The sequence below is a fragment of the Meleagris gallopavo genome, chromosome 6 (genome assembly GCF_905368555.1).
Source record: "Meleagris gallopavo chromosome 6, MGAL_WU_HG_1.1, whole genome shotgun sequence".
NCBI lineage: Eukaryota > Metazoa > Chordata > Aves > Galliformes > Phasianidae > Meleagris > Meleagris gallopavo.
Window position 1 is genome coordinate 536,236 of NC_139409.1, and position 25,013 is coordinate 561,248.

At 55.5% G+C, this 25,013-nt stretch overlaps 2 protein-coding genes and 1 long non-coding RNA gene across 8 annotated transcripts; 1 reads left to right on the plus strand and 2 right to left on the minus strand.

Moving 5' to 3' along the window:
• Window positions 1-48: 48 nt before the first annotated feature.
• LOC104911305 (zinc finger protein 777-like) lies at window positions 49-5,598 on the minus strand. 6 transcript variants are annotated; one of them, XM_085226772.1, is made up of 7 exons: window positions 4,906-5,598; window positions 3,740-3,866; window positions 2,669-2,779; window positions 2,054-2,401; window positions 1,049-1,557; window positions 678-866; window positions 49-521 (listed from the first exon to the last, which is right to left on the minus strand). In XM_085226772.1, exons 1-6 carry the CDS (start codon window positions 5,581-5,583, stop codon window positions 714-716), a joined length of 1,926 nt encoding a protein of 641 aa, XP_085082898.1. In that variant the 5' UTR covers window positions 5,584-5,598; the 3' UTR covers window positions 49-521; window positions 678-713. The 6 variants fall into 6 exon arrangements, 4 of the variants coding, with proteins under 4 accessions (XP_085082898.1, XP_085082897.1, XP_085082896.1 ...); XM_085226771.1 differs by having other exon boundaries at window positions 674-866; XR_014884060.1 differs by having other exon boundaries at window positions 678-1,557.
• LOC100545735 (uncharacterized) lies at window positions 5,197-24,203 on the plus strand. The gene is made up of 11 exons (XM_085226803.1): window positions 5,197-5,316; window positions 6,101-6,543; window positions 7,229-7,355; window positions 7,871-7,978; window positions 8,594-8,707; window positions 15,939-16,034; window positions 16,484-16,591; window positions 16,767-16,880; window positions 18,397-21,271; window positions 22,082-22,192; window positions 23,093-24,203. The coding sequence occupies exons 2-9, from the start codon at window positions 6,172-6,174 to the stop codon at window positions 19,344-19,346; spliced, it is 1,989 nt and encodes a 662-aa protein (XP_085082929.1). The 5' UTR covers window positions 5,197-5,316; window positions 6,101-6,171; the 3' UTR covers window positions 19,347-21,271; window positions 22,082-22,192; window positions 23,093-24,203.
• On the minus strand, window positions 23,035-24,654 carry LOC146544047 (uncharacterized). The gene is made up of 2 exons (XR_014884065.1): window positions 24,052-24,654; window positions 23,035-23,434 (listed from the first exon to the last, which is right to left on the minus strand). It is a non-coding gene; the product is annotated as an uncharacterized LOC146544047 (long non-coding RNA).
• Between the last annotated feature and the right edge of the window lie 359 nt (window positions 24,655-25,013).

Here is a 25,013-nt window from a genome sequence, read left to right on the forward strand (position 1 = left end):
CACATCCCAGTCCCCAAAAGCCCCACAAACGTTCACAGAAGCACTAAATTCCCAGGACTGGTTTAATTAACCAATTAACCGGCCTGCCCCACAGCACAGCCCCCACCAATAAGGCACAGGGAACCCCTCCCCACGTTATTTTCCAACACACGTTATTTTCCAACAAAACCCACTCTCGTTCCCTCGCTGCCCACCAGCAGCGCCCACCCCACACGGAGCGCTACCTCCAATTCCACCATTTTACCCCCAAATTCTTCCCCTCGCGGCTCTAAAATGCCCCCAGCTTGGCAGCCAGGCAGGGGTAGAGCCCAGGGCAGAGCAGGACCCGCAGGAGCTCCATGAACAGCACAGACATGGGATGCTGCAGTGGGACACGGATGTGCTGGAGGGTGTCCGTATACAGGTGCCACAGCTGGAGGTTTCCCAGCAGCAGCACAGCAGAACTACACGCAGCTGTGGGGAGGAACCTGATTCCCACAGCCAGAGCCCCAGACCAGCTCCTCACAGCCGCTCCTTCCACCCTAAGGAAGAGGAGCAGGCAGCTGTGGATGCCGGGCAGGGTGGGATGAGCTCCAGCCACAACGCCCAGAGCCCACGGCCGAGGATGGAGAGAGAAGGGCCGGCAGCAGCCCGATCCCCAGAAGTGCCCCCCTCGCCCTCCTCTCACCCTCACCTACACAGGCTCAGTGTGCAGAGGCAGTTTGCTGCTGCACTCACGTGGGCTCTCCCTTCTCACATCGGTCTTCTGGTGCCCTCATGGGCGGTGGAGCCGCTTGTAGGCTTTCTGGCACTCGCTGCACCAGTAACCCTTCCTGCCCGCATCGCTCTGGCTGTGGCAGACGAACTCGGAGGCCCAGACAAAGCTCCTATTGCAGCAGAGACACAGGGTGAAGTGATGCCGGTCAGCGTGCGTCCTCTGGTGCAGCACCAGAAAGTTCTGGCTGGAGAAGTTCTCCATGCATTCGGTACACGTATATGTAATTTTCTGAGGAGACAGTGGGAACCGGTTGGGGTTGGGCTTCTCCCACTGCTCCCTGGTGCTGCTGACCTGGGTGTGGGGCTGGGCGGCCCTACAGGGCGCCAGGCCGGAGCCCCCCTCGGTGTCGGAGGGTGGGCAGAACCCCGTGGCCGCCCGGATCCGCAGGTGACGCCGGATTTTCTTTTTGGACATGAAGGCCTGGTTGCATTCGATGCAGACGTACGGCACCCAGTTGCTGTGGCTCTTCTGGTGGATGACGAGGTTGATCTTGAGCAGGAAGTTCTTCCCGCACACCACGCACCTGTAGAACTTCTCTCGGGAGGAGTTTCGCTGGCAGGCAGCGGTTCTGCCCACGCTCTCCTCTGGCCTTCCCAGCAGATCAGCCGAGCCGCTGGGCTCCACGTGTGCTGCTGTTTGGCAAAGGTCTGGCATCTCCTCCCTGCTCGGCTCTTCAGGAGCATCTGCTGCCAGATACTGGCCACTGTTCCCTGCACCTTTCAAGTCCTCCTTTGGCAGACCCTTCTCAGCTCCCATCCGCTCCTGCAGGACCTCTCCTGGGATCCCCGCGTCGGCACCTGCTGGAAATTTGGCAGAACCCCAGCATCACTTTTCCACTCAGTTCTGAGAACAAGGCATAAAGACCCAAGGGGCATAAAGACCCCCATGCCTCCCCCTCTCCTCACCCAGGAGCTGCTACCAATGCCAGCACCGCTCTCTTCTTCCAGCCCAGTGCCTGCCCAGACCACAGCAGGACACCACTACAGCCAGTCACCTCAGACACCCCAAGGATTGACAAACACCACTGAGGATGGGAAGAGTCCAAAAGAGACATCAAGGGCTCATCTTTCAGTGCAAACCGACTGACTGACTTGGTTCACACCATGCCACATCCCATTTTTATATAGTTTCAAAGCTGGTAACTGGATTTGCTGTGCTAACCCCTTCTCGGCCCATGTGAATCATGTAGAAATCTGCCCAAAAAGCCTCAGGAAAGCTTCATGCAGAGCTAATGCTGCACTCTGAGCTCCCTGAGCCCCCAGCCCAACAGGAGGGAGGAAGGGCTCTGCACTTTACCTGCTGCGGGAGGAAGAGATGGAGGCAGGCTCAGGGTCAGCACTTCCTGGCAGCACGTGGGGATGGGGCTGGGAGGGGAGGTAGCCAGGTGGCTGAGGTCTGCTGGAGCTCCTATGGCTTCCTGAGGAACTTGTGCTACAAGGGCAGAGGTGGGGATTATGACCTCAGGTGAGACACAGCCAGGACTCCCTTGCTTTGGTGGACTCGCCAGACACTCATGTGCACTACTGTCAGGTGCACCCGATGGGCTCCTGCTGTCCTCCAGGCTCCTGCGTCTCCCCTTAGGAGACTGCTCTGTCTCCACCTGCAGCAGGGCTTCACCACTCACACAGGCTGGACCGTCGGGCTCTGGGGACAGAAAAGTGCTCATCATCACCAGCACCTGCTGGGGTCCATAAAAGCCAGCACAGGGGCTGAGGGTCCCCTCTCGGAGTCTTAAGGCATTGGGCTCCGTGTCACGGGGAGACTTCTGGGCTACTGATGTTCCCAACACAATCCCTATGCACGGCCACAAGAGCTGCCCCTGGCCCTGTGGCTGAGGGCAAGGACCACTGGTGTGCTGGTAAGCAGGCAGGAGCCAGGATCCGGGCATGGCTGAGACCCAGCATCACTCACCTGCAGCCGGCTTCATGGACACTGCTGTGCCCTCCAGGTCTGGTTCTGCTGGTACGCATGGCTCTTCTCTTTCCATCTGCAATAAGACTTCAGGCTTGGCTAGGTCACAATCTGCTCAAGGACAAGACAAACATCAGAGACGTGACAGCATCTTTGCAGGTGCATCCCCTGTCTTCCGCATGTGCTGTCATCATACAGCCCAGACCCCATCCATCAAAACCTCATCTCCAAACAAGCTGCACGCGAGGAGTTACAGGCAAAGACAGGGAGTTCTATGGAGGATCTGAAAAGTACCCTCAGGTTCATCTGATAATTCATCGCTGCTCCACCTAGGATTGCTACAGAAACCTGTTCTCCCAGAATTCCCCCACACAACAGGTGTAAAGCGCCTGAAGACAGGAAAACAACCTGACCCGCTGCAGGATTCGGCTTGTGCCTCATTTTTCACCTGGGCTGCACGTGGAGGTGAGCTCACGAGATGCTAAGTGGACACCAGCTGCAGGAAAATCCAAGCCCACTGCTCCCTTCATCTCAGCACTGGGTAGAATTAATGACAAGCATGAGGGTTTCAGGTTGGACAGAGCTGATTTTGTCCTTGTGTCTGCTGCGATGCCATGCTTTGGCCTTAGGAGAAAACCAGTGTTGGTAACACAATGATGTTTCCGTTGTAGCTGAGCAGTGCTGTGCAGACATTTGGGTTTCTCAGCTTCTCATACTGTCCTGCCAGCAAGTGGGCTGAGTGGCATGAGGAGCTGGGAGGGGACAGAACCTAAAGGCCAGAGAGAGATATTCCATACCATACGACATCATGGGATACAAACAGGAAACCTGACAGAGATCTTGGCAGTGAGAATTTGTATGGCAGCTCAGAGAGGACGGCATCCCAGCTCTCCACAAGGAGAAGACACTGAGTACTTTCTACCCCCTCCTGAGCCCGACAGCCTCCACTTGTTCCCAGAGAGTTAGAGCTGATGTTTGGGGCTAGAGATCCCAGTGAGAGGTAAAGGAAAGCAACCCAGAGAGAGCAGCCCAGATAGTGATGGCAAATGCCAAACCAGCACGGATGCATACACAGGGACACCAGCATTTCACAGTTGCTCTGCATTACGCTCCGATGCAGCTCCTTCTGCTCATCATCCAGGAGGGCCCACTCGTCCCTGCTGAACTCCACAAAGACATCCCTGAAAGTCACCGGCAGCTGTGGGCAGAGAGCTGGGCTCAGTGCATCTGCCAGCTCCCCCCAGCCAGCTCCCAGACCCCAAGAGCCCCGTTAGCAGCCCTTCAAATTCACCCGAAAGGCCCCTTTGGCACCTCCTAATGGGCCCACAAGCAACCTCCAGGCTCACTCTCAGCCCCCATCAGCCCATTCAACCTCTCAGTAGCACCATATGCATCCTATAGGCTACTGCACTGTTCCCAAATGATTTCCCAGTCCTTCAAAGGCCCGTAATTGACTCCGAAACCTAAATCCAGCCTGCATCACCCTTCTCCCAAAATCTTTGTGCAGGAGCCCCATGGCTCAATACCAGCCCCAGACTCCCCCAGCCCCCTACTGGCCCTGTAAGCAGCCCCCAGCTTCACACCCAGACCACCAAATGCCCCCTCAGCCCCCACACTGCTAAAAAAAGAGCCCCCAGCCTCAGCTCCATAAAGTCCCCATCAATAACCGCCAGACCACCTCACAGCCCCACAGACAACTTCTCAGCCCCCCACAGCCCCACAAACGGACCCCGGCCTGACACCTAGACCCCCATAAGGAAGCCCTACGTTGATCCCCTGCCCCACAGACATCGCCTCAGCCCCCAGGCTGACCCTCAGCCAAACAAAGGCCCCATAACAGCCCCCAGCCTGACTCCCAGCCTCAAAACAGCCCCATAACGACCCCAGGACCGACCCCAGCCCCCCGATCACCCCCTCAGACCCAACAAGCAGCCCCCAGCTCAGTCCCTGCCGCCCAACAGCCCCAATCAGAGCCCCCACGTTCACCCCTGCCCCACACACCTCCCCAGCCCCCCAGCAGCACCACCAGCATCCTCAAAGCAGACACCCAGCCCACTTCAGCCCCCAAAGCCATCGGCGACCCCCAGCCCCACCGACACTCCTTCACAGCCTGAGGGCCCCCCGAGCAGCTTCCATTCAGAACCTCAGCAACCCCACAAGCAGTTCCCGCACCGACCCCCGAGTCCCCAGCCGGCCCCACAAGCAGCCCCCAGACCCACGGCAACCCCCACCAACACCTCTCCGAGAAGGGCCGTACCGAGGGCAACCACAGCCCCCGGGCTTCCCTGTCCCTCAGCGCAGCCTCCGCCCGCTCCAGCCGCCGCTCCAGGGCCTCGATGCGGGCGTACAGCTCCTCCATCACCACACCGACACCCGACGGGACGGGATGGGGCAGCCCACCCCGCCGGCGCCGGCCCTCCCCCATCGCTCGCGCCGCAGGCCTCGTACAGACAGCGCCGCCTGCTGGCCGGAGCGCGCGCTGCACTGCCCTCTCGGCTCACGCGGCGGTGCCGCCTCTCCTCGCCGCACATGGCGCCCTCCGGCCGGCAGGGGGCACTGTGGCAAAGAGCCGCGGCCAGGCGGCACCTCCCGCCGGGACGGCGCCAGGTGCAGTCGAGGCGGCGGCGGCGGCCCCGGGCGCGGTGCAGGTGGGCCGGGGCCGTTCGGTTCGGTTCGGTGGCGTTGTGCGGGGACGGGAGCCGGGTCTGGGTGACGCTGTGTGAGGAGGGAAGCGTGGGCCCGGTGGTCTTCGCGCAGAGTTGAGGCCCTGGGTTCGGTGCCCGCACGTGGAACGGCGCCCCGGTCCCACGGCCCCGTCCCGGTGTCCCGCGGTGAGGGCGAGGCCCGGCTCTGCCCACCCCGCACGGGGAGATAACGGCCCGGCCCTGCCGGCCCCGTGCCGGGGAAGGCTCCATCTGGGGGCCCTCGCAGAGCCGAGGCCCCGTGTCCCCGCACGCAGGGATGCGGAGGGTTGGGGTCCGCGGTGGGATGAGGCCCCGTATGGGGGCAGGCCGCGGTCCCAGGTGAGAACCGTTCCTGGTGAGCTGATATGGGGGGGGAGCTGGGACTGATGTCCGCGCACACGGTGAAGGCCCCGCTGCCGCTGTTCCCTAGCAGACTTAAGAGCCCGTTTTCCAGTGGAACGGGAAAGCCAGGCCCCGGTGTCCTGTGTGGGTTACAGTCCTGGTGTCCCTGTATGGGCGGGGAAGGCCGGGTCTGGTGTCGTGGCATGGAATTGAGGCCTCGCTCCTGGTGTCTTCACATGGAGTCAGTGCCCGGTCCTGGTGTGCCCGCCACGCCCCACGTCCTCACATGGCAGGAAACCCAGTCCTGGTGTCCCCATGTGAGAAGCTCAGTCCTGGTGTCTCTGTATGGGGAGGGAAGCCCGGTCCCGGTGTGCCAAGGCCTCACAGCTCTCCCTCCCACCCTTAGCAGCTAAAGGACCCTGCAGGACACCGGGAGCAGAACAGCTGCCGGCCTCAGCCTCTCCTTTGGAGCGGGACATGGCCTCCGCGCTCCCCAGCAGCTGCCTCTGCTCATCCGGCCTCCCTCAAGCACCGGGCGAAGCCGTGCCGAGCAGCACCGCCAGCATCTCACTGTGGACAGTGGTGGCTGCTGTGCAGGCGGTGGAGAAGAGCGTAGAGGCCCACGCCTCCCGGCTGCTCAACTTAGAGCGGAGGACGGTAACCACTGAGAAAAAGTACTTGGACTGTGAAAAAACAGTGGTGGATTTTGGGAACCAGCTGGAGAGCAAGCTGACCGTGCTGGGCACTCTCATCCGGGAGTACGGGCAGCTGCAGCGGCGTCTGGAGCACATGGAGAACCTGCTGAAGAATAGGAATTTCTGTTTGTTGCGTCTGCCCTCCAGCCTCAAGGTAACAAACTGCACCCAGAGGGTGGTGAGGCGCTGGAACAAGTTGCCCAAGGAGGCTGTGGATGCCCCATCCCTGCAGGCATCCAAGGCCAGGCTGGATGTGGCTCTGGGCAGCCTGGGCTGCTGGTTGGTGACCCTGAACATAGCAGGGGGTTGGAACTGGATGAGCACTGTGCTCCTTTGCAACCCAAGCAGTTCTATGATTCTATGACCAGGATGTTCCCGGAGGGCACTGAGTGTGCCCCTGTGCTGGTGGCACCTGGTTGAGGTGTCCCAGGAAACTCTTTGTTTCCCCAGGCACATCAACTGCTTGTGAAGAGGATGTTTTACTGTGCCAGAAATGCAAATACAACTGGGGGTGGTTGTTTGTATGTATGATTATATTTACTTGAATCTCTTTGCAAAAGGGCAGATGGTTACTAAATCCCCATAAAAATAACACTGAAGGAAACAGAACAGTGAGAAACTGGCAGTATGCTTGCCCAGAATTAGCACAGAGGAAGAAAATTCTTCAGACTGAGGATCTGAGTCGTGACGATACTTTGAGGCAGGATTTCTTTTGTCCTTTCAGCGCTTGATATATGGTAACAGTGATAAATAAAATGCAAAAGTTCTCTCTCTTCAGTGCTGTAAGGATGGCAGAGGTATCTGTGTCAGGGCTGAGTTTGTGACTTTTACAATTGCAGGCCCCAGAGGCATCTGAAAGTGACACTGCTTGCTTTGCTGAGCAAGAGTGGGAGAACCTGGAGGAATGGCAGAAGGAGCTGTACAAGAACGTGCTGAGAGGGAACAATGAATCTCTGAACTCTCTGGGTAAATTACACTTTTAAAGTCAGTTCTTGATGCTTCTGGGTTAGCTGTCATGGGGAACTTTCCTGCACTCAGGAGCCAAAGTTGTAGAAGCACAGAGAAGTCTGTGCCCACTGCCAGCATAGAGCACAGCTCGCACTGCATCCAGTGCCTCAGTGTCCAGCACTCAGTGGAGTGGGAACTGGCTGCTACTCTCCCAGAGCCCTGCTGTGTGCCAAGCCCAGCCTACCAGCCCCTTCCCTTGGGGCTGTGGGTGTTTTTGGTGCTGGGATGGAGTTGGCTGCTAGAGGCCATCTGCTGGTGGGCCATGCAGAGCCCCCCGTGCAGTGGGCTCTCACTGGATGGTGTGTTTTGGCCAATGGAGCTGTTTTGGGGCATGCAGCTGCTACCAGTATTGTTTGAAGAGGTACATTCCTCCCCATGACTACTATAGGCAGCTTGTTCCCTCTCCTGTCGCATGCAGCAATGAGAGCAGTTTGATGCAGCACGGAAACGTTAACATTTCTGTTTCTCAACAGATTATGCAATCTCCAAACCTGACCTCTTGTCCCGGCTTCAGAGAGGAGAAGTGCCCTGCAGTGAGGTGACCTCAGGACAGAAGGAGATTCCTACAGAACCAAGTGCAGGCAAGAGATGAATTGATGGCATTTTTTACTCTTGGGGATAATGACCGTGTGGTGCTGTCCCCAGACAGAGAACATCACCAGGTGATGCTTCTGATTTACTGTGAAAGGAACTTCTGAAGAAGAGCAGGTTCCAGGGGAATAACAGAGTGTCAGAAAACACGTAGTGGATTTGATCTTTCCCATTAGCAGAATATCTGATGTTTAGACCTGATGCAGGCAGGTAAGACAGCAAAGAAGGAGTGCAGTGCCCTAGAGAACAAGAGCAACTTGAAGGAAGAAAACAGCATTCGGGGGTGTGAGGGGAGTGTTTGTGGGGCTGGGGGGTCAACTGAAGGGGTCCTTGTGGGACTGGGTGTCTGCCAGACCCAATGAGTGTTGGTTTGAAAGTGTGTGCTTGGATGTAGCACCAGGGAGGATGCTGTCCTGAAACATTGTCAATCGTGGGGTAAGAGGAAGTCCCTCCTTACAGGGCTGAGAACAGCTCCCAGTAGGAGCAGGTAATGCTGAGGAAAGGTTGTATAAGAAATTGGGGTGGCAGGGAGCAAGCTGGGCGCAGTGAGGGAAGAGCCAAAGTGTGCTGTGACACCCAGTAAGGGACTTTTCTCTTTATATCAGCAGACTTCAGCATTCCAGAGCCGAGCTTCGCAGGAGCTCTGAAGCAAAATGACGAGGTGTGTGCGGAGGAGCAGGAAGCCACGGAGAGTGCAGAGTTTACTGAGCTCAGCGTGGGTGAGTTCTGAGCAGTGCCACAATGTGCTGTGCAACTGGAGACCCAGGGAGAGCCAGTGCTGCATGAGGGCACCCCAGATGTTCCCCCTGCATGTACAGGGCCCTGGGGAGAGAGCAAGAGCCATGCTGAGGTTAACAAAGCAGATTGAGATACTATGGACAATTTTACATGTAGGAAGATTGAAGTGATAGGTAGACAAGGCATTTCTGATGTTTTTCCCTGGAATTTCTTCAGCTTGGTGGAAGCAGTCTCAGAGGAAGGAGCTGTGCTCCAGAGGAGTCCCTCAGCAGATACCTGAGGGCTTGGACAGTCACCATTGAGCTGAGATGCTTCTTTTATTCCCAACGACAGCATAATACTTGATTATTAGACTGTTCCCAGCTCAGCGGTCATCTCCTTGTTTCATACTTTCTCCCTCACTCTCAGTCCTGGTCTCTGTTTCTTCTTGTGCTGCATCAGAGGCATCCAAAGGACTTGTTCTGTTTTTGTTGGTATTTGCCCTGCTTTGAGTGCTCTTATTCACATCCACCCATAGTGTCACCTCTGCATGTTATCACCTTGTTACATACACATCCAGAGCAGCACATCTCAAGTCAAAAATTGGGAGTGTTTATGTGTTCCCTTTCAACAAAGAGGCTGCACAGGTGAGTCACCACATCCTGGGAGGAGAGGGAAGGTGGATCTCGTGGAAAGGGCCACCTCTATCTGAAGAGTGTGAAATACTGGGACGTTGGTTATGGAGGGCAGCAGATGCACTGGGAAGCAAAGTCCTACCCCCAGTTCATGAGATCTTAGCACTTGGGAGGAGGAGCTGGAGGCAATTTTGGAAATTGGGCAGTGCTGAAGTGTGTGATGTCTTGGAAGGCAGCACTTCTCTCTGCTCCCTCCGTTGTGGCTTCTCACACCCGCTGCTCAGCCAGCTGAAAGGGAAGCATTCCTGTGCTCTTCACTCATATTCTGTCTTGTTTTAGTCCTGCAGTTGACTCGATTGGTACAGCAGTGTTTCATGCTCCCTGCTAAGAGGGGCCTGTTTGATGCAAGGGTGGCAGGGGAAGGATGGGGGGATTTTAGAAGCATCTCTGTCTCCCGGCAGTGAATGTCCCCTTTGTTTTTCTCCTCAGTTCCAGCTGATGAGGTGATAGCATTCAAAATAGAGCAGCTGGACTCTGATGAATGCCTGCAAAGCTCAGAGTGTCCCACGGCCTTATCCGGGGAATCAGAAGATGTGGTTTTCCAGAGTGCCAACGAGGTGCTGCCCTTTGACAGTCAGTACAGCTCTCCTGTGCCCCTGGGAAACCAGAGCATGAGCAGGTTGGTGCCATCTGCTTCTGGGGAAGGTGATCTTGGTGAAATCAACACCATCACATTCTACAGGCAAGAGTATCCCGAGGAGAGGCCTCACTCATGCGTTGCATGTAGGAAGGGCTTGTGTCTGAAGAAGATGCTGATGATGCAGCAGCAGAATTACAGCACGCTGTGTGGCAGTGAGCCCACTGAAGATGAGAACGTCTTTGTCCATCAGCCTCACCAGCAGATCCACGTTGCCACAGAGAGCTCCAAGCAGAACCCGAAGGTAAAAGCTCCTGCTGGCATCTCAGCCACAAACAAGGCACGTGGCAGTTCCAGGTGCATGAAGAGCATCAACACCAACCGCAGCAAAGCAGGTCACCCACAGGGGAAGCCTTACAAGTGCAGCAAGTGTCAGGAGTGCTTCTCCCAGAAGAAAACCCTCATCATCCACCAGCGCGTGCACTCGGGCCGGAGCCCGGGGGTCCTTTGGTGCTCGTACTGTGGGAAGACTTTCAGCCATCCCTCCAATCTGATCCGGCATCAGAGGATCCACACGGGGGAGAGACCGTACCAATGCAACGAGTGCTTGAAGCGCTTCACCCAGAAGCAGCACCTCCTGCAGCACGAGAAGATCCACCTGCGAGAGAGGAACTGCGCGGTCAGGAGTCATACGAGGGAGGCACCGCTATAGGGATTCTAGGCTGTGCAGGGCTCACGTGGCCTATCGCCCCTGGGCGAGGAAGGCAGGAGAGGACAGAGTCTCTGCTGCTCAGCATTAAAGTCTCTCTATTTATCATAAAGGTCCAAGCAAAGTAGAATTAGGATCCGCCACGGCATGACTGCCCTCTTCTTCGTGGTGGTGATGATGCGATACCTCATAGTTAGCTGAAAATCTCTTAAGAACAAAAGTGTTTAGGGTCTTTCCAGGTTTGTGTCAGTAATTTGAACTGGTTACAGCAAGCAGCTGCTTTTCACCTGGAGTTTCCCTCCCTGCATTCCTTGATGAATTTCTGCTGCGCTCAGTTTCGTGGGCAAGCTTGAGTGACATGTTCAAAAGACTCTGGGATATTAAAGACATGCATGAGAGGAAGTGTCACTGATGACTTGCCGGGAGACTCTGGGTTTGTACTGCAGTGACAGAGGAATTCCCTTTTTGTCTTGCTTCTGAGCACACCTAATAGAGGCAGCATTGCCCAGGCTCCTCCTGGTACCTCTTGGACTCCCAGTGGAACTGAAAGGGGAAGCAACTGGTAAGCCAGAGGTAGTGCTCAGCTGTACACTCAGGCTGACGTGAGCGTTGGGATAACATTCTGCTAACTGCCTCTGCATTAACACTTTTTCCTTTGTCTTTAATTATTGTCTTCATCTTTCTTTCCTCCTGCTGGCATGGGGTACGTATGCTCTTTCGATATTAGAGATGGGCTTTCATTATATCCCAAAATGAAACACGTTCGGCCAACAGCCCAAATACATCATGGAACTTCAGGGCTCACAATGCTGCCTGACCTGGGTTAAAACTGCTATTTGATCTCCCCATTGCTCATAGGGCTTTAGAAACCTCTCTGCCACTTCCTGGTCCCCAGGTGCCCGCTAAGGGGCAGGTGCAGGTGGCTGGCTCATGCTTGCAGGGACAGAAGTGTTCCTGGGCAGGTGTGTTAGCTGGAAGCTCTTCTGGCCCAGGAGTGAGCTCTTTCCAGGACCTCGCTGTTCAATGCCACCTGCCCTGACGTTGGAGCACAAGACAGGAGTGCTGCTGTGCCTGTTGCACCCAAGCAGCGAGGCCAGCTCCAGACTCTGGTTTAAGCTAACGTGATTTCTGCAGAATCTAGAGCAGATTGGAGTGAGTTTGTGTGAGCCTGCTCGTGCTGCAGAGTGGCACAGAGCCACTGCTGCCGGAGTGTCAACCGCTGCAGGCATTTTCCTGACACATCTGCCTGTGGCCTCTTCTCATCTTAGTGCTGCTGAGGTCTTTGCTTTCTGACGTGTCTGAGCAGCTCTGTGTGTGGTGAGCCTCTCTTTGTGTACTCACCCATGTTTTTTTCCCCCAATAAATCTGTGGGGACAGAGTGTTCCATGTTTTGTCCCTCGTCAGTGTTCAGTGCCCGCTTGGTACCACGATGCAATGAGCGCGGACCAGTTTTGCTTTGCTGCGTGACGTGCTAAGGAGAATCTCTTGGCAGTTAGCAGCAGAAGGCATTTGAACTCCAGACAATCCGTTTGGGCCTGTTCAGTAAACTGATCTGTCCTCCAGTGCTTCCTGCTGACAGCTGCTCAACTGCTTGTTTCCTCCTTTTTCTTGCGTAGACTGTGAGCCTCCAGGGCAGGGAGCACGTTTCTGTCATTTGCAAAATGCCAGTTCAACCTGCAGCGGTAGATACTTGATTTTTTTTTAATTACCATAACATTAAACTTGAATGGATTAAAACTGTGAAGCCTTAAGCACTTCTTTTTTTTTTTTTTTTTTTTTTTGGGTCTTTTTGAAAAGCACTTTTCCTGCTTGCTTGGCCCTGGGTGTGTGTCCATAGGGAAGGGCTGTATGCATGGTCACTGAGCTCTCAGGGGTCCTGCTGTGTTTGTAGCACCCTGCCTCACCGATGGGAAGACACACGCCTACCTTGCATCAGAAACACAATGGAGTGGGTTCTCATTGCATTTTTTGGTTTGTTTTAATGCTGCAGTGGAACCTGAGCAGGAGAGCTGGTTTCTGTGTGTGTATATCTGAGATTCAAACAGTGTCACAGTGCCAATAGCGTCTACAAAGAGGATGGAAATTACTCGCTGTGCAGTTCTCACCCTGCAGCCAAACCAAGTCAGTGCTGCCAGCAAAAGTTTTCAGCAACCACAGAATTGCAGCCATCATCAGATCAGCCCATTGGAGTCGAGGCAGAGCAGGATTATTTTGGGATACAAACGTGGAGGTGCTGTTGCATGAAGCAGCAGTGGTGCTTTGTGACAGCAGCAGCCTGAATCTTGGATAGCATCGCTTCTGTGGACTATTCTACAAACCAACAACTACTGGCAACTTTGTGCTGTTACGGCGTGATACAAAAGGAGAACAGAAACCATGAAAGTGCACTGTTGCCATCTCTGCTCCATGTTGCACTGCTGTTGTGTGAAAAGTTGGTTGTTTCAGTATCATAGAATCATGGAATGACCTTGGTTGCAAAGACCCACAGTGCTCATCCAGTTCCAACCCCCTGCTGTGTGCAGGTCACCAACCAGCAGCCCAGGCTGCCCAGAGCCACATCCAGCCTGGCCTTGGATGCCTGCAGGGACGGGGCATCCACAGCCTCCTTGGGCAGCCTGTTCCAGTGTGTCCAGTAGTGTGGGCTGGGAAGGGTTTCACCATCTTAACTCCTCTGATTTTGATGGGGAGACTTCACATGGTAGAGGCTGCCGAAGCTCCAAATTTCATCACTTATTGATGCCACCTTTGATAATACAGATGAAGCAGTACTTCGTGCAGTGAGTCATAGTTTCCCTGTTTGAGCTGAGCTCTTGTATTTCAGAGATCAATATGTATATTTATAACAGATCACGGAGCTATTTTGAGGTTTGTGCTGCTTCCATTTTAAAAATTCAGCCCTGAATCCAAGGAGAAATGTCAAGCAGCACAGAAACACACCGATCTGCCAAGGAGAAGAGAGAAATCATTCCCTTGCACAGATACAGTGATGCTTAAAGGATGCATCAGAAGCTGCAAGGAAAGGCCAGGGAAGATGCAGGACGTATTTCAGGAGCATGAGGTCTTCCACGTGCACCCTGAGCTGCGCTGTGGTTTGTTCATTGTGCAGTACTTCCCGCAGTTAGAGCAGCTCCACGTCTATTATTGCTTCACCACTTCAGATTTGCTTTGTGAAAGCCTCTGAGCGTTTTGCCACATCGAGGCAGGAATTATTTGCATGCCATTGCTGCCGCTTCAGTGTTTTGGAGAGGAACACCAGCATCCAAGCTCCTGTGCACCAATTAAACAGAAGACATGAGAGTGTGTGTAGGTACAGAGAAGGGCCTGTCCTCTGGCAGCTCCTCACCAGCAGGACCAGAACAATGCATGTGCCACACAGCTGCCACCTGGCTCCATGTCCAGCTGGGGTGGGCTGGACCCTTTGGATGCACTGAAGGAGAGGTTCCCTGCTCCAGCAGCCCTTGGTAGGGGCCTGTGGAGGATGTGCTGGAGGAGCCCACCTCGCTCTGGTGGCACAGCACCACATTTTGGCATCACGGGGCAACTCTCAGCCAGAGCAGCTGGTGCCATCCACACGGACACGTGCAACGTGTTTGGCACTGTCGCACACGGCGTCCTCGTCTCTGTGTTGGAGAGATGTGGGTTTGATGGATGGGCCGTTTGGTGGACGAGGAACTGGCTGATGATTGCACTCGGAGTTGTGGTCGGTGGCTCAGTGTCCACGTGGAGATCGGTGACAAACGGTGTTGGGGCCAAAACCATCTCATGTCTTTGTCAGCAGCTTTGCTGATGACACCAAGCAGTGAGCTGCAGTCTTACACTGGAGGGAAGGGCTGCCACCCAGACAGGGCTGAGATCAGGCCGTGCAAGCCACCTGTGGTCCAAGAAGGCCAAGTGCACGGCGCTACAGCTGGGTCAGGGCAATGCCAAGCACAGATATGGACAGAGCCGCGCTCTGAGTGCAAGCACAAGGAGGAGGACTTGGGGCTGTTGGGGGATGCAGAACTGAACACAAGTGTGCTTACAGCCCAGAAAGCTGCCCGTGTCCCGTGCTGCACCGAAGCAGCGTGGCTCTCAGCCCCCACAGTGCTGTGCTCGGCTCAGGGGTTGAGGTGAGGAGGTGATGGTTCAGTGCTTGCGATGGAGGCACCTCCGTGGGGACACCTGCGTGAAGTGGAGGACCTCGGGTGTTTTTGGCCTGACTGTGCACATCTCCCATTAGGACGGTGCTCCTCTGGAGGTTGGCAGAGCAGAGCACGGAGGTGACACCCCCCAGATCCCAGCTGGGATCCCGCAGCGGTGATACCCGCTGTGCTGTGGCCGTGGTGGCACCACGGAGCTCCTGAGAGGAACCGCAGACACAAGGATGGGCCCGGGCTCCTTCGGACCGCAGACCCGCAGTGCGGCTGAGGATGGGGCCCTCGGGGTCCCTCTGGTCCCCCCACCCCAGCAGGGCCCCCCAGAGCACAGCGGGTGGGAGATCCCCAAGGAGGGGAGCCGCAGCCGCTGTCCCCGTGCGGAGCCGCGTGTCGGGAGCTCCTGGGCTGCAGTTCGCGCCCGGCACGAGCGCAGCTCCCGCCCCGCGGCCCCGCCGGGCTCCGTTCCCCGCCCTGCCCTCCCAGCACGGCAGCCCCGCCTCCCGGTGCGGGGCGGCGGCAGAGGGCGCTGCGGGGCCGCCCGGGGCTGAGGGCCGTCGTTCGTGCGGCCATGGCGGGGCCGCTGCTAGGCCGGGCGGTGTCGGCGCGGCTGCTCCGCCTGGAGGGCCGCCTGGCGCGGGCGGAGCGGCGGCTGAGGGCCGCGCTGGCGCTGCGGGGCCGCGTGCGGGCGCTGGAGCGGAGATTGGAGCCGCCTCGGGGGGCGCCGCGACGCGGGGACGGAGCGGAGGATGCGCGGCAGCGGCGGGGCTGCGGCCGAAAGGACGGGGAGGGGAGCGGAGCCGCCGCGGAGAGCGGTGAGCGGGAGGAGATCGCGGCGCCGTGCCGGCCTGAGCGGACACGTGTGGCACCGAGCGGCGCGGCTCCGCGCTGCGGGAGCGGAGGGCGGCGGGGAGGCGGCGCTGCGGCGCGGCACCGCACGAGGAACCGCTGGGCGTCCGCTGAGAGCTTTGGGAGGTGCGGCCGAGGGATGCGGCCGGGCCTCGCTCAGTAAGGGGCGCAGCCGGAGGGGGGTTCTGCTGCGAGTGAGCCCGAATAGAGCTGCTGGGCTTGGAGGTAGTTTTGGATACGGGAGCTGACGTTGCCTGATTCCCCACGCAGAAGACGGCGGTGTCTGTGTTAAGGAGGAGGAAGAGCCGTGCGCAGCAGCGCAGGAGGAGCTGGAGGCTGCGGGAGCGGAGCGGGAGCCGTGCCCAGGTGAGTAACTGCGTGCCCCAGGGGCGAGAGAAACGGAGCCATTACATTCCAGGCCTTGTTGGTTTTTTTTCTCTCTTCTCACACATTCCAGAGCTTTGTTAGAACGCCTGCAGGTTTTGAACAGAGCTGGCAGTCCCGGCTGCTCAGCAGCGTTCCGTTGCTTTGGTGGCACTGCTTTGCCTCGCTGAGCAGCTGCTGTGCTTTGGAGCTGACTGCCCTCACTCCATACAAAGGGCAGCAGCTCTCTCTGTTGGCTCTGTTGTATTTGGTCTCCAGCTTGTGAAGCAAACTCCTGTCAGGTTCTGTGAATAAACCAGACTTATGGGAGCCTGTGTAAAATCTAGGGTTGGCTCGCGGGAGAAAAAATCAAATCAGAACAGGTCTCAGCCTTGTAACGTCCTGAACTTAAGCACTTCTGGTAAGCTTGCCTTGGGCTTTCCCCTTTACAGAGCCAGCATTCTCTGAGCCTGAAGCTTCAGGTGAGACCAAGAGAGGCACGGAGGTGTACGGCAGGGAGCTGCCTGGCACAACGCATGAAGACCTACAAGGAGACACCGGTGAGGATTCCTTGGGACAACTCCCACTGTAGGAATGGCCCTCAGTGCCTCCTGACCTTTTGTCTCCCCCGAGGCTTTGTGGGTGCTTTTCTTATCTTTGTGAGCTCCCAAATCTCCTTTGCTTCGTGTCTTTCTCTGGTGTTTCTCAATTGTGTACATTTTCTCCAACAAACAGAGTCTCAGAGCTGTGTGACTGCGGTCTTGTCGTGGATTAAGCAAGAGGAGGAGCCGCACTGCCCCGAGCAGCATGGCTCAGAGAAAGAAGAAATCCCTGCAGAGCCAAGTGCAGGTCGGTAGTGAATTTCAGCTGAGATTTCCTGGGATATAATGTCTAATTTAAAGCATTTTTTGATCTATTAAAATATCATAGCCTTATAACGTAAGCTGTGAAAGAACCAGTGCAAACCTCAGTCTGCCAGCTGATGTTTGTTCACAAAGTAGGTTCTGTGCCTTCCCTCCCTTTGCAGCTTCAAACTGTCCCAAATGCTGCCTTGGATTGTGGTTGAGGGGCAGTTAGGGGTCAGAGGCACATCTTTGGATCCAGGCTCAGCCTTAGGGAAGGTTTAGGTGCACAAATCTGCACTGGGATATTAAATGCTGTCTTGTGGAGCACAACTCCGGAGTTGAGTGCAGCTCCTGACTGGGTAATTGAAGAGGGGATGCATCATCTTTAAGTTATTTAGGCGTGGTAAAGTTACTGTAGAGTAAATTAGACTCTCAGTCTGCCAGTCACCTTATGGGAACTGCCTCCCTGCATGGTTTTACCCCACAGAAACAAAGAGTCATCCAGAATATTGCCTTGGTGTAAGGCTGGATCAGCTCTGCCTACACCTTTCCGTAGAGATTCCTGTTCTGACTGCTCTAAGAGTCCTCAGAGCACAGCAGGAGGAATAAGAGCTTGGGGTGTTTGTGCAGTGCGGATGGTGCTGGTCTCAGTTGGCCAGCCCATGGTCCCTTACAATGCTCAGCCTTTCTGTAGCAACTCTGAGCAGTTGGATGGGACACAGGTCTCAGGGGACAAAAGAATCATGGAGCATGAGAAGCCTGAGCTGAAGACTTCTGAGAAAAATTAGTCTGGAAAACGAGACACTGGAAACTTTAATTCTAGAAAGAGGGAATTTGCAGAGCAGTGGAACGAGGCAGAGAAAAGTGGGATTTGCTTTGTCTGGGGTAAATCTAGAGCTGTGCCTAAGCTTCTGAGTTGCCCGGTACCTTCTGGGTTGGATTGTTAGGAGTCAGAGGAAAGCAGGAGGGGTTTCTGGAGGACAGGCAGCTGTCAGCTCTGGCTGCCTTGTGCCAGCAGCATTGGGATGAGCTCCAAGTCATGAGAGCCTTCCTCTTGCCTCAGCACTGCTCTCAGCTCTCCCCACAGCAGCCCAGCCTGCAGAGGCAGCAGCTCACGTACAAGGAGAGGTTGTGTACACTGAGCTGTTTGCCTGGCTTTGCTGCCTCAGCGTGGACCTTTGCTTCTTTAGCCGTGCAGTGGAGCGCTGAGCTGCGGTGCTGTCTGCCCTGTTGGAAATGAAGGGAACTTAGGCTGACACATTAGAGAGCTGAATGAGAGCTGAAGGGGAGGTGTTGCATTAGCGATTATTCACCTAGATTTTAATTGCAAAAAAGACTATTTGTTTTCCTGGAGGTTTTGTTTCAGTGGAACACTGGTTTTTCCCTCTCCCTCGTATTAAAGCCTCCCATCATACTTACTGTGTCCATCCGTCGTTGGCACCGTGTGGCCATAGATACGGCTTCTGGATACCATTAAGAGATTTCCTTAACTGAAAGACTGTGGAATCTGTCTGTTTCAGTGCATGATGAGAACAGAAGGAGGGACTCCCTGGCTGACAGCTTTGTAAGCACGATGTGTGACTCCAACATGCTGGAGAGACCTGAGGAGAAGTTTCACGAGGATCCCAGCTCTGCCCTGACGTGGGACAGTCAGTGGAGCACAGAAATGATGGAAACAGCCACCAGCAGGAATGGCTTTTTGGGTGATGCTCAGTACAACCGAGCCTTTGCTGAACAACTGGATCTCTTTAGTGCTCAGCAAAATGATGTCAGAAAGAGACTGTGCGTGTCCAGCAGGTGTGAGAGGAACTATATCCAGCAGGAGCATCTTCCAACTCTGCAGGGAGCCCAGGAAGAGCTGCTGCCAGTCCCCAAGTGTGAGAACAGTCCCATCGAGGTGGCCTTCCAGCACTCAGTGGATGCTGCAGGGGAGAAGCTGGAAGGGCTGCCAGCCAAGCTCGTGCCAAGCAGCGCAGGTAGAACCAGGCTTTGTGAGCACAACGGCCATTGCAAAGAGGAGCGGCCGTCGATGGGGAGTGGAGGGAAGCTCCCTGCAGAGAATTTGCTACCCAGCCGCTGCGAGGCCGACCCACGGGACGTGTTGGAGGTGCCCAGGGGTGGCTTAGCGAGCCAACAGCAGAGCCAGGGCAGAGGGAAGTCCTACATATGCAATGACTGTGGGAAAAGCTTTGTTTGCCACTCCTGGCTTGTCCGACACCAGACTTCTCACACGGGTGAGAGGCCCTACAAGTGCTCCGAGTGTGACAAAAGCTACAGGAGGAAGGATTATCTCTTAAAACATCTGCGCCGCCACTCGGGAGAGGGGCTTTTCCCATGCCACCTCTGCAGCAAAAGGTTCGTACTCAGGAGGAGTTTAATTAAGCACCAGGAAAGCCACGTGCAGAGAACACATCAGACTGCCAGCTGGCCCTGCACAGAAATCAGGGAATCCGTGCTGCACTCCAGATAGAAAATCCTGCCCTGCTGTGGGCAGCCAAGCAGGCGCACAGCGGGGTCTTCCAGCTCAGCACTGAGCTGAGGTGGCTGTTGGATGGCAGCTCCCTGCATGGGGAGGGGAGAACATTGGTGTTTATTTTCCACAGAGTGCATTGAGGCGGTCCCTGGAGCTGCCTGACAGCAGGGCACTTGGACTCGACGGTCTTCAGAGGTCTCTTCCAACCCTAAGGATTCTGTGATTCTATGCCTGGCTATGGGATATGCAGGAAGTCTGCAGCGCTCACAGCTCCTGAACTCGCCCCGGAGAGAAGAAATGCCAACACAGAGCGCTGTCTAATGCTTCGGGCTGGAGGACACCCAAAATGTCATCCCAGGGTATCTCAGAGTCTGGGAACGGATCTGTAAGTGGCTCCAATATCCTGTACTGAGCACAGGGAGCCGTGTGAGCTGAGGAGGGCTGCGTTCCACCTCGTGTGGTGGTGCTGGGAGTCCCCGTGTGACCCCACAGCACGCTGTGCCTTCTGGGCAGCCTTCAGGTGCTTCTCCGTTGTGCTTTGCCGCGCTGTCGCAGCTCTGGATGGTTTTGTGCAACTTTCTGAGTCCTGATAACAGGCAGTGTTAATGTTTGTAGAACGTCCTCCTCGAGGCGTTGCGTTGCTGCGTTTTTAGGGGGGGAGGGGCGCTGCCGGGTCAGATGCGCTGCGACATCGCGTTCCTTTTGATAATAAAGAAGCTTCTCGTGGCTCTCGGTGGCGCTGAGCCTCGCAGGGTGGACATGCAGGAGCTGAGGCCGAATCAGAACCAGGTTCCCGGCTCCCGCGTCTGGCCCGGCGCCGTTGTTATGGCAACGAGCCGGCTGTGGCGCTTCCTTCCTGTGACGTCACTCTCGCTACTCCTCCAATCAAAACTCTTTGCTTTCTCCATTGGCCAGCCTTGGGAGGCTGTGCCGCACGTGCCCGCGTTGATTGGCTCTAGTCGCGCGGCGCGCGGGGGGCGGAGCAAAGCAGCTGCAGGCCAATGGCGAGGGGGGGCGGGGCGGCACTTCGCGCACCGAGCTTTCTGATTGGCTCGCACCGGGTCGAGGGGGGCGGGGCGCAGCAAGATGGCGGGGCCGTGGTGGCGGTGAGCAGGGTTTGCCGGCCGGCCTTCGCACAGCCCTCCTGAGGGCCGCCGTGATCCCACAGCGCCGGGACGAGCCGCAGCGGCGCCCCGGGCACCCGAAGCATCGGGTTCGGGGCGGGATCTTAGGCTCTGGCCCTTTGTCGGGGCCCCTGAGTGAGCTTTGTGGCGGAACGTGCGGGGTTCCTCGCGGAAACGCCGGTTAACGAAGGGCGTTACGTTGCAGGAGGTCCGCGCCGCGCGCAGCTGTGTGCTAACGGCTCCTTGAAGCTGGTTTAAAAGGTTTTTTTCCCTTTCAGGTGAGCTTCCGTCGCTCTGAAGCAGTGAGGCTGAGTGCTGCTGGGGCTGCGGCCCTCGAACGCGGCTCTTCCCGGCTCTGAAGTCCCCGATTTTCCCAGAGAATTGCGGCCTGCTTAGAAGTAAAGCAGCGCTGCGCTGGGTGCTCCTGCTGCCCTCCTTCTGGCGCGTTATTTCCGAGCTGTTCCCATCGCTGCCTTGGCGATGGCTTATTGCTCAGCACTCAGCCCGAGTGCCACCAGCGGGGGCTGCGAGGACAGCACCGTCACTTCCTATGTTTCCCTCTCCAAAACAAAGCCCTCCTGAAGCGCTGGATCCACAGCACGGGCCGGGACGTGGGGACGCCTTCTAAGCACCGGCAGTTGTGTTCAAAGTGCTTTGAGGACAGTTCTTTTGAAATCAACCCCTTAAAAATCAAGAGGAGCAGATGTCTGCTGAAAGAGGCCGTTCCCGAGAAGTTCATCCTGGGGGAAGATGGGAACTGGCTCATCAGGAGCCCTCACAGCCTCTGTGGTGGAATAAGTAAGTAAACTCAGAAGCAAACCCAGAGCTCCTGAAGGTAATCGGGAGATTTCAGCTGTGTTTATTTCTGTTAAATAGGAGGGATTTCATGCAATGCCAGTCAAGGAGGCAGCAATGTGGCATTCAGAGGTTGGTGGCAGAGGGGAGTGAATGCATCTGGGAGCTCTCTGTGCTCAGATTCCAGCTGCAAACGCTGCATGCAGGAGCTATGAAGGCCGAGTGTGAACTGCTTCTCACCATGGATGTGTGGGTGCTGTGTTTGGGTTCAGACTGCAGCAATAGGGGCTGTGTTCAGCACTGCTCATCTCAAGAAAGATCCGGATGAATCAAAAGAAATTAATGGCAATATGAGAACACATTCTTGACATTTTGTCTTCAGTCTCTTTTAACATACAATGTCTTAATTGTCAGTATTTGTAGGGCTTTAATTTTTGTTTGCATCACCTTCTAAGTCTTATCAGCAGGGAAAACTCTTGGAGCTGGATCTGATAGGCAGCAGCTCCTCACAATGTGCTTTAAAACACTCTGAAGTTTTTTGGGTCTTGATTATTTTATTAATTCAGCAACCATCGTTTCCAATTCGCTGATTGCAGGTTTTTTTACTACTAATTTTTGGCTTGATTGCTTTAGAAAGTCATTGAGTCACATTATTTTAAAGCCATCTTGCTGCTTCCATGCTCTATGTAGAAATGACAGGAGGAGATTCAGCTGTAAGCTCCATAGGTTGTGTGCTGTGCTAACACTGTTTGAACAGAGAGGGCTTTTGAGTGTGTTCAGCACAGCACTGGCATTGAATGCGTTCTGTTTTAGGTCTGTGGGACATTTGGGAACGTGGCAGCAAAAGAGGGGAAGAGCCTGGAAGAATGGCAGAAAGAACTGTACGAGGAGGAGGAGGAGGTGATGAAGGAGGATTGCAGATCTGTAAGCACTTTGGGTGGAGGTTATTTTTCCTTTTATTTCTGAAGGCTGAGGGATCTGTGCTGTTTCTAGCCTGCCTCCCGGCTTCCACTCACTCCTCAAACCCTTGGATTTTGTCGTGGATTAATCTTAATTCTGAGTGTTTATGAGGGGAGGTCTTTGCAGTCTGTAAGATCTGAAGGACTCACTTTTCTAACACCTCCATGTGTGCTGCCCACCCCACCCTCTGTTGATGTGAGGTGTTCAACCCATGCACTGCACGGATGGAGTAAGAGGGGCAGTGACAGTGCTGCCCTGGCAGAGAGCTTGGGGTCTCCGTTGGTGCCCCAGGTAATGCATCTGCTGTCACATGAGGGGCAAGGGAGAAAAGGGCTTAAACCTTAAAGCAAGGAAAAGGTTTAAACACAGGAGTTAAGAAGCTGCCATGGTGATGGCTCTGTGATTAACAAGTCACGGTCAAGTTCTGTGTTCCTTCATCATCCCCAAATCCCATCGTGTAGTTTTTGTGATTCACCCAAGAGTACTGAACTGTGTTTGGTGCAGGATGGTTAAATAACACAATTAACACCTCAGGAAATGAAGAAATCTCACTGGTTAGCATGAAGTACTTGATGACATTTGAAAGCACTGCTTTTTAAATCTGAAGGTGTGAGCCCTGCTGCTTCCTCAGCTTTCTGCTAATTACAGGCTGAAGGTGCTCTGACTGCAGACCTGAGGAGCCTCAGCAGTTGCTTGCTCTGCTTTCTGCTTTGTGATGCTTCCGTGCTGTTTGGGAAATGCTGATTTAGCCTAACCTCATTCTGTTGCTATTTCCAGTCTCTCAAATGTGAAGATCCACAAAATAATGAAATGATGTAATTCCACCTTTTTATTCTTTGTGTACCTTGTGTTTTTTATACACAGCTGGAATCTGCAGACAACGGCCTCTATTTTTTGTACAATTCTGATCTGATTGAGGGGAAAAAAAAAAAGTGTGCTGTGCACTGCATGAGAAGGAATCAGCTGGAGAAAAACAAGTGTGTGTCAGCAAGGCAGTGAGGAGCGACGGATGGCACCAGGCAGCTGAGGTACTTTGTGGCTGTATCAGTTCAAGACCTTCCACTTGTAAACACTTGAGTTTTCAATCTTCTAGTTACGATTTCTGGAATTAAAAATGGGAAGACAAATACTGCTTCTGTTCCTAGCTCTCCCCTTTGGTGCCAGGGCAGCAGTGGCAGTCATTTGCAGTCATCTCGTTGAACCCATCTGCAGAGGGAAAGGGAGAGCTGCATTTAGACAGTGGTTTCACAGGTTTTCATGTGCAAACAGTGCCTCAAAGTGTTTGCTTACAGTGCTGGCACCTGGAGTGTCAGTGTCCTTTGGGAAAGCAGAAGGCTTTTCATAGAATTTTTCATAGAATCATGGAATCACAGCATGGCCTGGGTTGCAAAGGCCCACAGTGCTCATCCAGTCCCAACCCCCTGCTGTGTGCAGGTCACCAACCAGCAGCCCAGGCTGCCCAGAGCCACATCCAGCCTGGCCTTGGATGCCTGCAGGGATGGGGCATCCACAGCCTCCTTGGGCAACCTGTTCCAGTGCCTCACCACCCTCTGCATGAAAAACTTTCTCCTCATATCCAACCTAAACCTCCCCTGGCTCAGTTTTAAACCATTCCCCTTGTCCTATCACCATCCACCCAAAGGCTTCTAAACCACGAGCAGATTCACACCAAGAAGAACCAGGCGTTGTGCATACGGACTGTGGTTCAGGCACCACGCAGCCCTGACTGGACACCAGAGAACTCACACAGGAAAGCTGCCCTGTAAGTGGACAGAAAAAGCCTTACAGGAAGACCCAGACTCACCCACCATCTGTGAACTCACAGTGTGTGTGGGATAGCAGTGCCCGATGCCTCACAGGGAAAGGTTTTGTGTTCTGTTACCAAAATGTCCTCCAGAGATGATGTCTTCTATCAGCTGTAGGGGAAGGTTTAGAATGAGGTGATGTTACTGAGCTGAATAAAACTCCAACTATCGTGGTGTGGTTTTCGGGTGGTCCTGTGCGGTGCTGGACTCCGTGCTCCTTATGGAGCTCTTCTGAGGGGGGTGTTCTGTGAGTCAGGGAGAGGCCGTGGCTGGTGTCGGCCAAAGGATGGTGATTAGGAGCTGGTGTTAATTGGGGGCCGGATGCTTAGTGTGGAGCTAAACAGAGCCGCGTTGGCTGTACCCAAAGCATTATTTAAGGAGAATTCTGACACAAGGATGGGGAAGCAGTGATCTTCCTGTTCAGACCCCTGAAACCCCCCCCAGCCCACCCCCACTGTGCCCACAGCCCCGGCGCCGCATCCCCACGGTTCCTGAGCACGTCTGGGGTGGTGACACCTCCCTGGGCAGCTGTGCCAGCGCCCGACGGCTCCTTGGAGAAGAAATGGCTCCTAATATCCATCCGGAACCTTTCCTAACACCCAACCCGACGCTTCCAAGCCCGACCGACCCGGTGAGCTCCTGCGATGCAATGGGCAGCGTGACGGGGAGCTGCGGGCATTCCTGCTCTCCCCCGCGAGCCATTCTGCCGATGGCCGGGCCGGATGGATAACGAGGCGGGTCGGACCCCGGCCGTGGGGTGAGCACCCCGCTCCGGGCAGGGAGGGACCGGGAGGAGCGCGAGGCGCCCTCGGTTCAGGGCCGGCACCGCCGCAGCTCTGGCGGCCGAGAGCCCCCTCCGCGAGCTCCGGGCGGCCGAAGCGGGGAGCCCAGAGCTGCGGGCACCGCCGTCCGCCCGCTCCCCGCCGTCCCCGCACGGGGCGCCCCGGGGCGGCGATGCGCCGCGGTCGCCGCCTCCCCCC